This window comes from Rhinolophus ferrumequinum, chromosome 11 (genome assembly GCF_004115265.2).
Source record: "Rhinolophus ferrumequinum isolate MPI-CBG mRhiFer1 chromosome 11, mRhiFer1_v1.p, whole genome shotgun sequence".
Classification (NCBI taxonomy): domain Eukaryota; kingdom Metazoa; phylum Chordata; class Mammalia; order Chiroptera; family Rhinolophidae; genus Rhinolophus; species Rhinolophus ferrumequinum.
In genome coordinates, this window is record NC_046294.1 from 39,049,454 (window position 1) to 39,063,692 (window position 14,239).

Here is a 14,239-nt window from a genome sequence, read left to right on the forward strand (position 1 = left end):
ACAAGAGCACATGCTGGTACATAAGTGTTTCTTTTTAAAAATGATGATTTTGGTTTAGCCAATTGTGATGTCACTCTCTGACCCTCTCAAGGATCATAGTAAGCAAACCATAATCCACCACATTGACTCTCGGGAGACCAGGGACATGGCATCCCAACAATGTGGCCACAGCAGCAGCTTTTAGCCCAAACTGGAGGAAACACAAATGCAGTCAAGGAAGACCTAAGTCATCAAGACAGGCATCGGTGCCTCTGCCCTCAACATAAACAGACTCAGCAAATAGATTTTGCTTCCTTTGGTACCGATTTTCCAGCACATTTTACTATAAATTTCAAACTCCTGTGAAAGAAATCGAAAGGATGCTTTGACTGCATTTCTGGTTTTGGGTCATTCAGTGATTGTTTTTCTTACCTGTTGTCGAATTTCTTCCTCCATTTTCACTGGTGAGCCCAGCTCTGCAACTTGTTTGACACCTTCGCTGGCATATCCTCCGTATTCCCAGAGCACGTAATTCTTGGAGTGGGATCCGCCAATGATCGCAGACCAGTGATTGGCCCGACCTGGAAAAGCCAATTGAGACGCAGGTATCAGTGTGGCTGTGGCTAAAACTCCAGTCCCTTAAATGATGGAGAGGAGGTGTCATTGGACAGTGATTCAACTTGCTGGCGAAGCAGCTGCCCTGTGTGAGGCCCAGTGCTATTCAATGATGAATGACAGTCCCTGTAAACAAATAAGTCTTGGGAATATGCAGACAGGGCAATGGTAGGTCCCTGAACAAGATGCAGAAGCAAGCGAGAAGGGTGACTTCTGTCTGGGAGGGTTTCTCACAGCAGAGAACGGGACAGCTGCGAGAATTTTAAAGGCTGTTCAGATTTGTAAGACAGACTAGAGAGAAAAGGCTATTTCTGGTGGATTCAGAAACATTAAATAACATTGTGTGTTTGAGGAGCCATAAGTAATTTAGCATTGCTATGTCACAAATTCTCAAGGGGAGAGGTAGGAAATGATGGCAGGGAGGTAGGCTGACATGGATGGCCTTGGTCTACATACTTCAGGAGTTTGGATGTCATTTGAAAGGGTTCTGAGTAGGGGAATGACATTATTGCATTTAAATTTCAGATAAATCATCTGGGCAGCAGTGTAAAGTATACATTAGGGGGAGCAACACTGGAGTGGAGACAGGGAGGTCAGCAAGGAGCAAAAGGTAAAGGGATTGAATGTGAAACAGGCTTAGAAATTCTGGGGACTAAGCACTGCTGTCCTTAGCTGGCTTCTATGTATCTTCCAGGATGAGGGGCAGGCAGGCTAGCCAGGTTACAGGAGGAGACGGCAGTGTGGATATGAGCAGTGACACAGTGGTTTGGTGGGAATCATGTGGGATGATCACGGTCGTGGGGTGCAGGTCGGAACCAATAAATGACACAAGAGGAGAACAGAAGGAGATCTGAACCTGAAGATTTTTCAGAATCGCAGGGAGAGGAAGGAGAGGAACAGAGGTAATGCCAGCACGACACTGGGTTTGTTTTTGCATGTGCTGCACATAGATACATATACGTTTCTTACTAAGTTACGTACAATTCATCATGGGGTTGGCTCAGTTCTCTGCCCTTCTTTGGTTGGTGTTATAAAGTCTCAAGTTAAAGAACAGTTTTTGGCATAGCGAAGAGGGAAACTTGAACTGGGTGGACACAACTGACATTTGCAGTTTACCACCCCAGGGCCCAGAGCGGGCAGAACTCTCCACTCCACCCCACCACTTAAGAAAATGATTCTGAACAGGGCCTGATGCTGTTTACATCTGCTGCCTCCTACCCCAGGGCCCTCTGCTCCAGGGGGGCACATGAAGACCATGGGCACAACGCCAGCCTCCTGGCCTGCAGAGGGCAGCCTGGGGTACCCCAAGCAGAAGACATCACTACATGGGTCTACCCAACTGCTGGCTCATTATTTCCCATCCATCAGGGAAACTCAACCTCACGTTTATCTGTCTTGTCCCTAGAGAAGACAGATGATGCTGCCAGCTATTTCTCTAACTCACTTCCTGAGTGGGGAGACTGTTTTAGCTGTTATCTAAGCCAAGAGCACTGTTTGTGTAGGGAAAAGAGCTGAGAGCCAGTCCTGACCTTTGGTTCATGATGTGAACTCAGGGAGAGCAGTTTCGGCACCTCTTGCTCCCCCCGCGTTGTTCCACTGAAATGTCCCCTTGCTCCAGACACATCCTACCTGAGATTTTGTACCTCAGTGGCTTAGCACATGCTGTTCCTTCCTCTTGGCTGGGCCAAGTCATTCCTCCTCCAGGATTTACCCAGAAGCCTCCTAAGACCACCCTCGACCAACTAAAGCCCTTGTCTTCTGTCTCCTCCCAGCATAGGTACTTTTATAATCACTGGTACATGTTTATTTTCCCATTAAACTGTAAGGTCCCTGATAGAGCCTGTCTTCAGCACTGTATCCCCAGCACCTAGCACTGTGCCTGCTGCATCAGTACATGTTTCCTGAAGTATTTCATTTCAAACAATCAAATGGGAAGCTGGCAGTATATGTGCTCAAAGCATTTGGGAGTAGGCTGGCACAATGTGATTAAAGTGAAGGCTCAGAGGTCAGCAGAGTTCCTGACACCTATTGGGCTAATGCACTCCGTCATCCTGCATGTTAAAAAACAAACACCAAACAGCAACAACAGCAGCAAAAGTCACGGGTCTTACAACCAACAGATGAGGATTCAAATCCTGGCATTGCCACTTACTAGCTGTGTAAACTTGGTCCAATTCCAATTACTTTATTTCCCGGAGTCTCAGCTCCCTCCTTTGCAAGTCAAGGGTGATAATGCCTCCCTGATCAACCTATTATAAGAATTAAATTTAATTTCTGAAAAAAATGAGACAGTACAGGTGCAATCACGACTGGCACACAGTAGACAATCGACAATTATAGTTTCCTCTTTTCCTGGTTGTTAGGTAGACTATAAAAATCAGTAAATTAGGAAACCTGCCTTTAATTCAGGACGGGAGATAAGAAATATATAATGTAGAATAATATAAGAGAATAAGCACGATCAGGGGGATTGGGAGATGGGCACAGCTCAGTCTTCCTGTTTATTCACTTGACTTCCATTAACCATGTGCCAAGTGCAGTGGCTGGCCCTGGACACTGACAGGAATTAGAGGAGGGCTTGCTCTGGAGGGACTCACAGCCTAGGGGTGGGAAACAGATGCATAAGCAGATTGCTTACCATCAAGCATGGTCAGGGTGATTACAGAAGCAAGAACACAGAACACAGGGGACGAAACAGCTAATTCCTCCAGATCTAAGGATTTAGTCTAAAGACGTGTGCAGAGAAGCAGGTGCTTCAAGAGTGGGGCGCTTCCCTTTGTGGTTTCTTACTCTTGAATGAAATGTCATTGTACCAGTTCAACATTCTAATCAATACAGTTGTGAGTTTCCTACAGTGGTATTGCAACAAACCACACTAATTCACATTTCAACACACTGAATAAGACCAACCGCATAACAGATACCTTCAGGGCACTGGCCAGGGTGAGGAACCAGACTGCACCCTCCCTGGTGGGACGAGGCAGGCAGCCACAGAAAAACAATCTGCAACATGAGAAAGGGCAATGATTTCAGCAGAGGGGCAGTCACTCAGGTGCAGAATGATACAGGGAGAAAAACATGGTGACCAAGAGCCGAAGACTTGGGCTCCAGGTCTCCAAACGTGACCATGGATCAGTCATTCAATCTCTCAGAGCCTCTGTTTATCTTTTAAAACTAGAGATAATAATGACTAGGCTGGACTAAACTCTCAGACTTGTGCAAATTAATCGGGCTGGTTTTGGAAAGAACTATGAAAATGTTAAAGGACTGTACAAACAAAGGTTTCTGTATAATTACAGATAGAAAGCCCTATGGGAATTCACAAGAGGAATCCAGAAAAAGGTGGAGGAGCAAGGAGCCTTCCCATTGGAAGGCAGCTCCGATGGGAAGACTGGCAGGGCAGTAGGAGGAGAATCCATTAACAAACAGGAAAGAGGATTAAACACCTCTTAAGTGTTAGGTATAATGCTTTCCTAGCTATCACCCTCCTTACAGATGAGGACATTGAGGCCCAGAGATCTTAAGGAACATACTCAAGCTGACAGAGCTAGTGAGGGGCATAGCTGGGGTTCAAAGCCAGGTCCGCCTGACCTCAGAGCACACGCCTCTCCCATGGAGAGGTCAGGAACCAGAGGAGAACGTGTGGTGGACTGGAGTTAGAAGACAAAGAGATAAGATGAAAATGAAAGTCAGGGCCAGGTTGTGGAGGATGCTGAGTGCCCACCGTGGTAAATAGCGCCAGGAAAAGGGGAAACATGACGGGAGTTTCCTTCTGGGAAGAAGGACATGACAATAGGTACATATGGAGCTATTGTTACGTGCTGGGCACTGCGCCCAAGACTTGACCAACACCACCACATAAAACACTCAAAAAAGAAAACGATTTTGACACTGACTATCATAATTTCCATTTTTTGCACATGAGGAAACAGATTCAGAGAGGTAAAGTGAGTTAACCCAAGATCACAGCAGCAGATGAATGAAGACGCTGGGATTCGGTCAGGTCCGTCTGGTGCCAGAGCCCAGCTCCTCTCCACCACACTGCACATCTCCAACAGGACACAGCCTTTCGAGGGCCAATGGCGAGAAGACAAAATAGGCTACCCATCAACATTTCCTGCGTGAGTTGTGTAGGGTCTGACTTAGGGTGTTGGAGAAGACATGGGGATGTGAAGTCAGAGGTATGAGCCAATGAGAGGGAAGGTGGGAGAGTCTTTGGGAGGCGGTTTGGTGAAGTAGTTAAAACTCTGGTTTTTGGATTAGAGTAACAGGTGTTCTAATCTCAGTTCTGAAACTTTCTAGATGGACTAAGTCAATTAATCACTTTCAACTTCAGTTTCTTCATTTGTAACATAGGAATATTGACATGACCACCCTCCTGGTGGTGTTCCAAGGCTGAAGTAACGACGAGTGGCTAGCACACAGAAAAGGCTCAATGTTAATACATATTAGCCAGTGAAATTAAATTGGAATAAGGCTGGGCAAACCTAGACAAGCTTCTGGAAGGCATGGGGACCACAGGTCATCTGATTGGGTGATTGGGTGGCAGTCGGACTTAGAACTGGTATGTAGAGATGACAGGAATGTCAGATGCAAGGACCTGAATCTGGAAAACATGATAGAGTTATCTGAATGGTACTTAGTGGTCTGGGGTCTGCAGAATGAGGTAGCTAAGCGGACTCCAGTGAACAGGGACACAGAGAAGTTTAGCTCTGGGCCCCACCATCCTCCAGGATATAAGGAAGGAGAGAGAGAGAATGCCCAGGTATCAGGAGGCCTGGGGAGAAGGGGACGAGGTAAACACTTGTGGCATTCTTAAGGGAATACTTAGGGAGGCTACCACGGGTGTCCTTAGTGAAACACTGGGGTTTCAGTCTGGGGGTTAGGGGCAGAGAAACCAACACCACTGCCAACCCCTTCGGCTCTCAGGTAAGGTCACTTGGCTTAGCATGGAACTCTCTAGTTCCAGCAGTGTTCAGTTGGCCTACACATCTCTGGATTTAGATGTTTACTCCCAATAACTTGGATGAGACACAGATGAGAAAAAGGCAGATGGGAAGCTGGGAGAAAGAAATGATTAGACATGTGAGTTTGAGATATCAGAGCCAACCAGGTGCATTTGTCTGAAAAGTCACTCCAGGGACATATCCTGAATGTACGTGTAGTAACCTTATTTCGGACACTTTCTATTGTCATTGCTGGTGCTAAATTACTGATGTTCACAATGATGCCTAAAAGGCCATTGCTGATGAAAAAAGCATGACTGGCTTTTTGTCTGGTGCAGCAGGAGGCATGCTGCACAGTAGATGGATTCTGTGACGTGTTCTGCGCAGGGCATGTGTTCAGTGACAGCCCAGATTTCCTGGCCTGCTTTGATAGTGGCTACATTCTCCTGCCAATCCCAATCCTGCAGAAAGCCACCCATTCATTTCCTTGACATTCACTTGCAGCATGTCACTGGAGAATGTTCTATAACCTTGGTGACTGGTTTGCTGCGGCCTCCTGTTACCGAACCTTAGCCTCAGGAAACCTTTTTTGGGGAGCCCTGGTGGGCCCTTATGGAATTTGCTATATTAGCAATACCAGAGCTCCACTAATCTCTAAGACTCAGCCTCCTCTCTTCCTTTTATCTCTTAGGTGATGACTTTGTAACTTAACTCTTCTGAGAAAACCAAGGTCAACCCATCTACTGACTCAGGCATGCACCATGTGGCCTGTGACCAACAGAAAAATGCTGCAGGCCTGTCAGCTCTATTCATAAAAGTCATCTTGGATCTCACTTCCCTCCTGCCCTTGTTATTTTCATCTGAGGCTCAGTTCCAGAATCTGTATGGTTTCTGACACTTTAGATTTGGCTACAGAACTTGGCTCCTCTGGGTTTGCCCCTGGGTGCTACCCAGGACACAGCTTGTACTTGCTTTGTCGGTCTTCCTGCTCTTGGCTGCTTCAGAAACTTTCTCCGACCAAGCCATTCTGTTTTCAGGATCTCATCCCAGTATGGCCTTCTGGAAAAAGCCCTGCATGGGAGACCTGTCAATTAAGCCAGAAATTCCTCAACTTTCTAACAGTTAGCCTTTTCTTCTTAAGGTTCCAAGAGAAGTGTCACTTTTCCATTCCAGGGAAAACCCTAGCACTTATGCAATTGATTATATTCTTTTGTATTTCCTCAGAGGCCTCCAATAATAATATTATATTGTATTAATTAATTCATTGAACGAACATTTACTAGGCGTATGCTATGTGCTAAGCCAGGGATCAGCAAGCTACAGCCCACTGCTTGTTTTTGTTCCAATAAAGTTTTTTTTTTAGTTTACATATTATTTACGTATTGTTCATGACTGCTTTTATGTTGCAACAGCAGTGTTGAGGAGTTACAACAGAGAGACTGTCTGGCCTGCAAACCCTAAAATATTTACTATATGGCTTTTTATAGAAAAAGTTTGCTAAAACCTGTGCTATGCCATAGAGACTCTAAGAAGAATCAGACTAGGTCCCTGTCCTTGAGATGTTCAGTCTGGAGGACAGAGTGGAGGGCATGAAGGATAGGTCATAACAGGCAAGTACAATAAGCTGTGTACAATACAGCTTTGATAAAGGCAAAAACAGAGTGACATAAAAGAACAAATAAGGGGACATTTAACACAGACTGTATTAGAGAGGGCTTCCTGGAGTAAATGGCAGCTGAGCTACATTCTGAAGGATAAATAGGAGTTAGCAAGACTATTAGGGGATAGGAGGAAGGATATTTTTGCAGAAGGACCAGTAGGTACAAAAGTAGGGCATAAGAAAAAGCAGAGACTTTTGGAAAACCACAAGTAGGTAAGTATTTGTAAGGAAGGGATGATCAGTGTTGAAACAAGACTTGAAAGCAAATCAAACAGATCTGTCAGTAAATAAACCATCTGTCTGATCAAAACTTCATACTCTTTAAAGGAAGACAACAAATCTAGATATTCAACAATGTAGCATCTACAAGGTCCCTTATACAATTAAATTAGTAATATATGCAGAAGCAGGAAAATATGATCTATAACCACAAAAAGTCAACAGAAAGAGTTCATGTGATAACTGATATGGTGGGAATATGAGATAGCATATGAGAATTTTTAAAACACCTATTATCAATATGTTCAAGGACTTAAAGGAAAAGATGGACTCAATGCGTGAACAGATGGGTACTCTCAGCTGAGAAACAGGAACCATTTTTAAAAACCCAATGAAAAGTGTAGAACTGAAAAATATAACATCTGTATTAAGACACAGCAAAAGAAAAAAAGTCTGCAAACTGAAAGATAGGGTGACAGAAACAATTCAAAATAAAGCACAGAGGAAAAAAAAGTTTGAAATTAAATGAACTGTATTTGCAGTGGCCTTTCGAACAACAATAAGTAGTTTAATATAGGGGTAATTTGAGTCCCAAAAGAAGAGGATAGAGAAATTGAATTCTAAATATATTTAAAGAAATAATGTCTAAAATTTCCCCAAATTTGATGAAAAAACAGATCAATAAACTACAAACAGGATTTAAACAAAGAAAATTATACTTAGATGCATCATAATAAATTGATGATAATTAGAGATAAAGAGAAAATCTTAAAAGCAGACAGAGGCAACAAAAGACAGATTACAATCAGGAAAATAAAAGTAAAAATAACTGCTGGCTTCAAAAACACGACAAATCAGAAGACAAAGAAATGAACACAAGGGTACATATATCTTAACGGATGTTTTCAGATTTTTCAGCGTTATTCACAGTGGCCAAGACATGGAAACAACCAAAGTGTCCTTGGATAGATGATAGGATAAAGAAGGTGTGATACATATATAAAATGGAATACTACTCGTCCATAAGAAAAGATGAAATACTGCCATTTGTGACAACATGGATGAATCTCGAGATTATTGTGCTAAGCGAAACAAGTCAGACAGAAAAAGTCGAGAACCATATAACTTCACTCATATATAGGATATAAAACTGAAAGCAACAAATAAACAAAAATCATAGACACAGACAACAGTTCAGTGGTTACCAGGGGGTAACGGGGAATGGGAGTAGTAGAAGAGGGTAAAGGGGGTTAAATATATGGTGATGGAAGGAGAACTGACTCTGGGTGATGAACACACAATGCAACATATAGATGATGTATTATAGAATCGTACACTTGAAACCTATATAATTTTACTAACCAATGTAGCCCCAATAAATTTAATAAAAATGAAAACATAATCCTCAAAAAAACATAAAATAAAATAAAGGGAGCCTCTTAAATTAAAAAAAAAAAAGACAAAGAAATGACACCGCTAAAGTTCTAAATGAAATAGAAGACTGTCACCTCAAGTTCTATATCTTATAAAAATATCCTTCAAAAATGAGGGGGAAATAAAACACTTTTTTTAAATAAATGAAAGCTAAGTGAATTTATTACCAGCACACTTGCAGTATGTGAAATATTAAAGGAAATTCTTCAGGCTGAAGGGAAATAAAAACAGATGGAAATTCAGAAAGAATGTAAGAGTGCTAGCGATGGTAAATACATGGGCAAAGTCCACCTTTAATTTCTTTTTCACTAACGTGCTTCTTCCTTGAAAAGTAAAGAGGTTCAAATTTTCTCATTCTGGGTGAAAAAAATCTATCAATGCTCTCTTCCCACAAAGTGTACCTACACCTCCAGTCTTTTCAGGAAAGTTAAGTTCACTGTTTCCACTTCCTTTCTTTGAATTATTTTCTCAAATCCTTGCCATCTGATCCTGAGCTCCCATCTGAACTCATTTACTCCACCAAGTCTTTAAAACTTTGACTTTTGTCCCCATCTATTCCCATAGTTGGACAATTGCTGGGGGCCTAATCTGAGGGAAGTTACTGTCTGTTTCATTTCCCATTTAAAAATAAAAGTATACTTTAAATTCAATAAAATTTATCCTTTGTAATGTATAGTTTAGTGAGGTTTGACAAATTTATGAAGTCATGTAACCACTATCACCATCAAGATATAGAATAGTTCTATTACCTAAAACATTGCCCATGTATCTTTTTGTAGTCAACCTCATTCTTCTACCCCCAGCTCTTGGCAATTTCTGCTCTGTTATTGGTCCCTATAGTTTTGTGTTTTTCTGCAATATAGTATAAATTGACTAATATAGTATGTAGCCTTGTAGATCTGGCTTCTTTAACCTAGCATAATACTTTTGAGATTCATCCATCCTTTCAAATGTCTTGGGGGAAAAAAAGACCTCCTACTGTTTAAGGCCATCACCACATTCCTGTTTCCACCACTGAGTATCTGTGTGACCTTGAACAAGCTATCTAAGTTTTCTAAGACTCAGTTTTCTTATCTGTGAAATGGAAATAACAATAGTACCTACTTTTTAGGGTTGTTACGGGTATTACAGAAGGAAATCCATATGAAAATATTACAGTTCCTATTATAAAATAGACATTCAATAAATGTTACTTTTAATATTAATATTCTATTTCACCAGGTAAGATAGAGATTGGAGCAAACTGGAACATGCACAGAACCTGTCCATTAGGCAGGTCTTGGAGAATAGCTGGATTGTCCAAGTGGTATGGTCAGCTTAACTGTGGTTCAGGTGGCAGTCAACCTTGTTTGGGCAGGGGCATAGAAGCCTGTCAGGTGTGTGGAGCAGGTGAAAAGTAAGTGGTAGCAGAATGAGCCAAGTGGACAGACAGAAGCAGCCAGTAGAGCTCCTGTCACAAGCTTATAGTTAGGGTTCATGTTCTACCTTCTGGAATCAGGATGGTGGGCTGAAAGAAGGCTGAGAGGGAAGCAGTAGCTAAAGCAGTATCTCTGTTCTGAGACGTGGGGCACATGGCAGGGACATCTCAAGCCTGGAGATAATTTAGGAGCCCAAAACCCAGGGCCTGGATTGGGGCTGAAGGGTCTTTAACAACTGCCTGCCTCACAAAAGAATTTCCCTAGAAACTGGGGAATAATAATAATTAATAACACCCAGTGAGACTTTACTGCATGCTTTACATATTGTTATTTACTTAATCATTTAAACAAGTCCATTTTACAGATTAGGAAATTAAAGCACAGAAAGGTTAAATGTCTTGCTCAGAGATACCCAGCTAGTAAGTGGTAGAGCCAAGAATTGGACTCAGGCAGGCTCACTCTAGAGAAGCTCTGTCTAACTGAACTTTCCCGTGAAGATGGAAGTGTTCTATATTCCGCTGGCCAATATGGTAGCCACTTGCCATGTATGGCCATTGAGCACTTGAAATTGACAAGTGGTCAGTGTGACTGAGGAACTTAATTTTAAATTGTATTTAAATTGATTTAAATTTAAATAACCATTTTGTGTATAGTGGCTATCATATCAAACAGCACATCTCTGGAACCTGGAATACGTCCGAGGACTGCTAATGTAAGGACCAGCTGTGCAGGTCGCCCCTCTTGGGAAGTGGAGATGGGGGAGGATAGACCTTATGGGAAAAATAGGGTCTCTAGCAGTTGTGAATCACATGTAGCAGGTAGACAGCATGTCGCAAGAGCCTACACTTGAACTAAGATTTGGCCTGTAGCAGTTGTGTTTGGTGCTTAGTGTCACACACCCTCCATCTACCTCTGACTTCTACCACAACAATGACAGGCAGGTGTGAGCTCATACTGATGCCATCAGGGAGAGTCTACCTCAAGTGTACTGTGCTTGTTTCCATTTCCTGCCTCATGGCCTTCTCGGAAGCTTCGAGGGCCCGCTTGGCCTGTAAACAAGTGTGGGGAAGTTAGCGCTCCTGAAGACAATCTTCAGTCTATGGAGGGGTGAACGCTAGTGGACAATTCTGGAAGGCAGATAATTCTTGAAGGCCTTCCACACACGTTTCAGAGGTACACGGATGCCAATGACTTCAAAATGCACTTTTAGGTTGATTCCACCTCCTTCTCTATCACTCTCCTTCCCTCCTGCTTCCTGGATCATCTGCTACATAAACTGTCTTTACCAAAGTCCTGGCCTCAAGCTCTGTTTTTGGGGAAATTAAGACGAGGCTCATTCAAGTAAGATTATGGGTCGGGACCCAGAGATCCATAAAATAAGAGTCTGGAGATTAGACAAGAATCAGCGGGGGCGGCTCCTCCTGTGTCTGCAAGCAGAGCAGACTTGTAGAATATAGACGCTCCTTCAGCACTCCTCCACCCAAAGCTATGGACGGTGGCTTCCTCGTCACTGTCCTGTCACCATCACGGTTGCCATTGTCATCATTATCATCACAACCACTACCATGTAGTGAGTCCATTCCCTCCATCAGATGTTTCACAGGTATTAGCTAGCATCCTTCTCCTTCTGTTCTCACAGTGGTCATACTAGGTAGGTGAGGTACCATCCCATGTTATGGATGAGGGAACTGAGCTGCTAGCAAGTGGCAGAGCTGAGATTATCATCAGATCTGCTAAGGCCATACCATGCCCTTTCTACTCCGCTGGGGATTCACAGCTTGAGCCACATCCAGATTTAGGAGGTCTACATCTTTAGTTAGGAGGTCACTCTGATGTCACCCAGGGCTGTCACCAGAATCAGCTCTTGGAGAGGGATACCAGGGAGATAAATAGAACCATGCTTATCCAGTGCCCTAGACAACATTGCAAGTATTGGCTCATGACGTTCATAAATTTTAGCCTTCTTCAAACTCAGCCTTTTCAACCCAATTTTTCTTACCTTCTGACTCTTGATTTATTTGGTCATTTCTAAAGCCTAGCCAACCACCTGATTCTCATCTCAGAGACAAAGCACATAATCTCAGAGCAGCCCTAGACGCCCATCCCCACTGCTACTGTGGAGGCTGGTTAAAAGTTTATTGTGCACTAACAAATAGCGCTGGGGTTATATTTCTACAAAGAGGAACTTTATTTAAAAGTGTCCTTCCAAGCTGACTTTTCCACATAAACATTGTTATATATGAGAGAGAGGCTATATTCCTGGACACCTTCCAAATGTTTAATACACCATTAACATCTGAGTTTGAAACCCTAGGGAAGGAACTGTAGCACTTTGGATGATAAATTCTAGCAATGTTTATGTAATTTTAAAAATCTAGGAGCTTGTATTTAAAACTTAGCAGGGGCAGTAAATAATTTTGCTTTGTTTTTTAGAGTGTAACAAAAAGAATGGACTTCTTCCATCCCCATTAGTTCATTTTTCAGGTTTGAATCTTAACTGTTGGCTAGGTCCTATAAATATAAGCCAACGCTCTTCTATGTTTGAAAAGTTTTTAGGCAGCAGAGAGTAGTGAGAAAGAGGAATTACTGGTGCTTGGACCAGGTGCTTCATATGTATCCTCTAATTTACTTTCAATCCCTTTCACTGGTTTCAGAGAGGATCTGTAACTTGCCAGTGGACACACTGCCCATGAGTGGTTGAACCAGGGTTTGGATCATGATTGCTTTGTCTTTGGGAAGGCTTTTTGTTCTGCCAGTGAGAGAGAAGCTAGAGACTCTGGGAAAAGTTTAAACTAATAATAGAAGCAAAGTCTATTGAACGAAGTCTATATATAGGATGAAAGAGGAGTCACGCTGAAGTCAAAAAATTCACTTTAAAATTGAAGGTAAAAGTAAAGATAGGATGCTAATTTATTTCATTGACAAAATATTAGCAAACTTTATATCCAGTTATTGAGAAAAAGTATACCATATCACAACAATGTAGTGTTTATTCAAGGAATATAAGAGTGGTTTAACATTCAAAATTTAATCATATTAACAGAAAAAAATTACATGAGTATCTTCATAGATACAGAAGCATTTGATTACATTCAGTATCCATTCATGATAAAAAAAAGAAAAAGAAAAACAACTCAGCAAACTTAGGAGAAAATGTTCTTTACCTGATAAAAGATCTATAAAAAAAAAAACTATAGCAAAAATCATATTTAAAAATAAAATACTACAAGCTTTCCCCACTATTGCTGCTCAAAGAAACAAAACAAAACAAAACAAACAAACAAACAAAAAAACGCTTTCCCCACAAGACTGGGAATAAGGCAAGAATGCCCAGTATCAACACTTCTATTCAACATTGTATTGGAAGTTCTAGCCCATGCAACAAGGCAAGAAAGAGAAATAGAACTCACAAGAATTAAAAAGGAATTGTTGATAGAAGATATAATTGTGTACATAAAATTCCAAAATAACCTATAGAATTAATAAGTGCATTTAGCAAGGTCTCTGGATACTAAATCAACATATAAGAATCAATTTAATTTCTATATACCAGTGACAAATAAAATAATATTTTCAAAAGTTATTATTTGTAATAGCATAAAATATGTAATTTAAAGGAGAAATCTAGTGAAAAATGAACAAGACTTCTTCTAAATATAAAACTATAAAACATTATTGAGTGAACTTACAGTAAATCCAAATAAATGGGGCAACATAACATATTTGTGAAGTAGAAGAGTTAACAACGTAAAGTTGTCAAATTTCCCCAAATTTGTCCATAAATTCAACATAAACCCAATAAAAATACAAACAGGTTTTTAAAAAATGAAAATTGAGATCACAATTCTAAAATTTATGCAGAAATACAAAGAACAAATAACAGCCAAAATAATCTTAAAGAACAAAGTTGGAGAACTAACACTCCCAGATATGAAAGATGGACAAATAAAACAATGAAACAGAATGAC

General features: G+C 41.4%; 1 protein-coding gene across 1 annotated transcript in view; it reads right to left on the minus strand.

The window, feature by feature from the left end:
* Positions 1–14,239, minus strand: part of SPON1 (spondin 1) — a 243,942-nt gene that overhangs the window by 98,544 nt on the left and 131,159 nt on the right. The window contains exon 6 of the mRNA XM_033119673.1: positions 412–560. Within this exon, the coding sequence (XP_032975564.1) occupies positions 412–560 (149 nt within the window). The remainder of the gene's footprint in view (positions 1–411; positions 561–14,239) is intronic.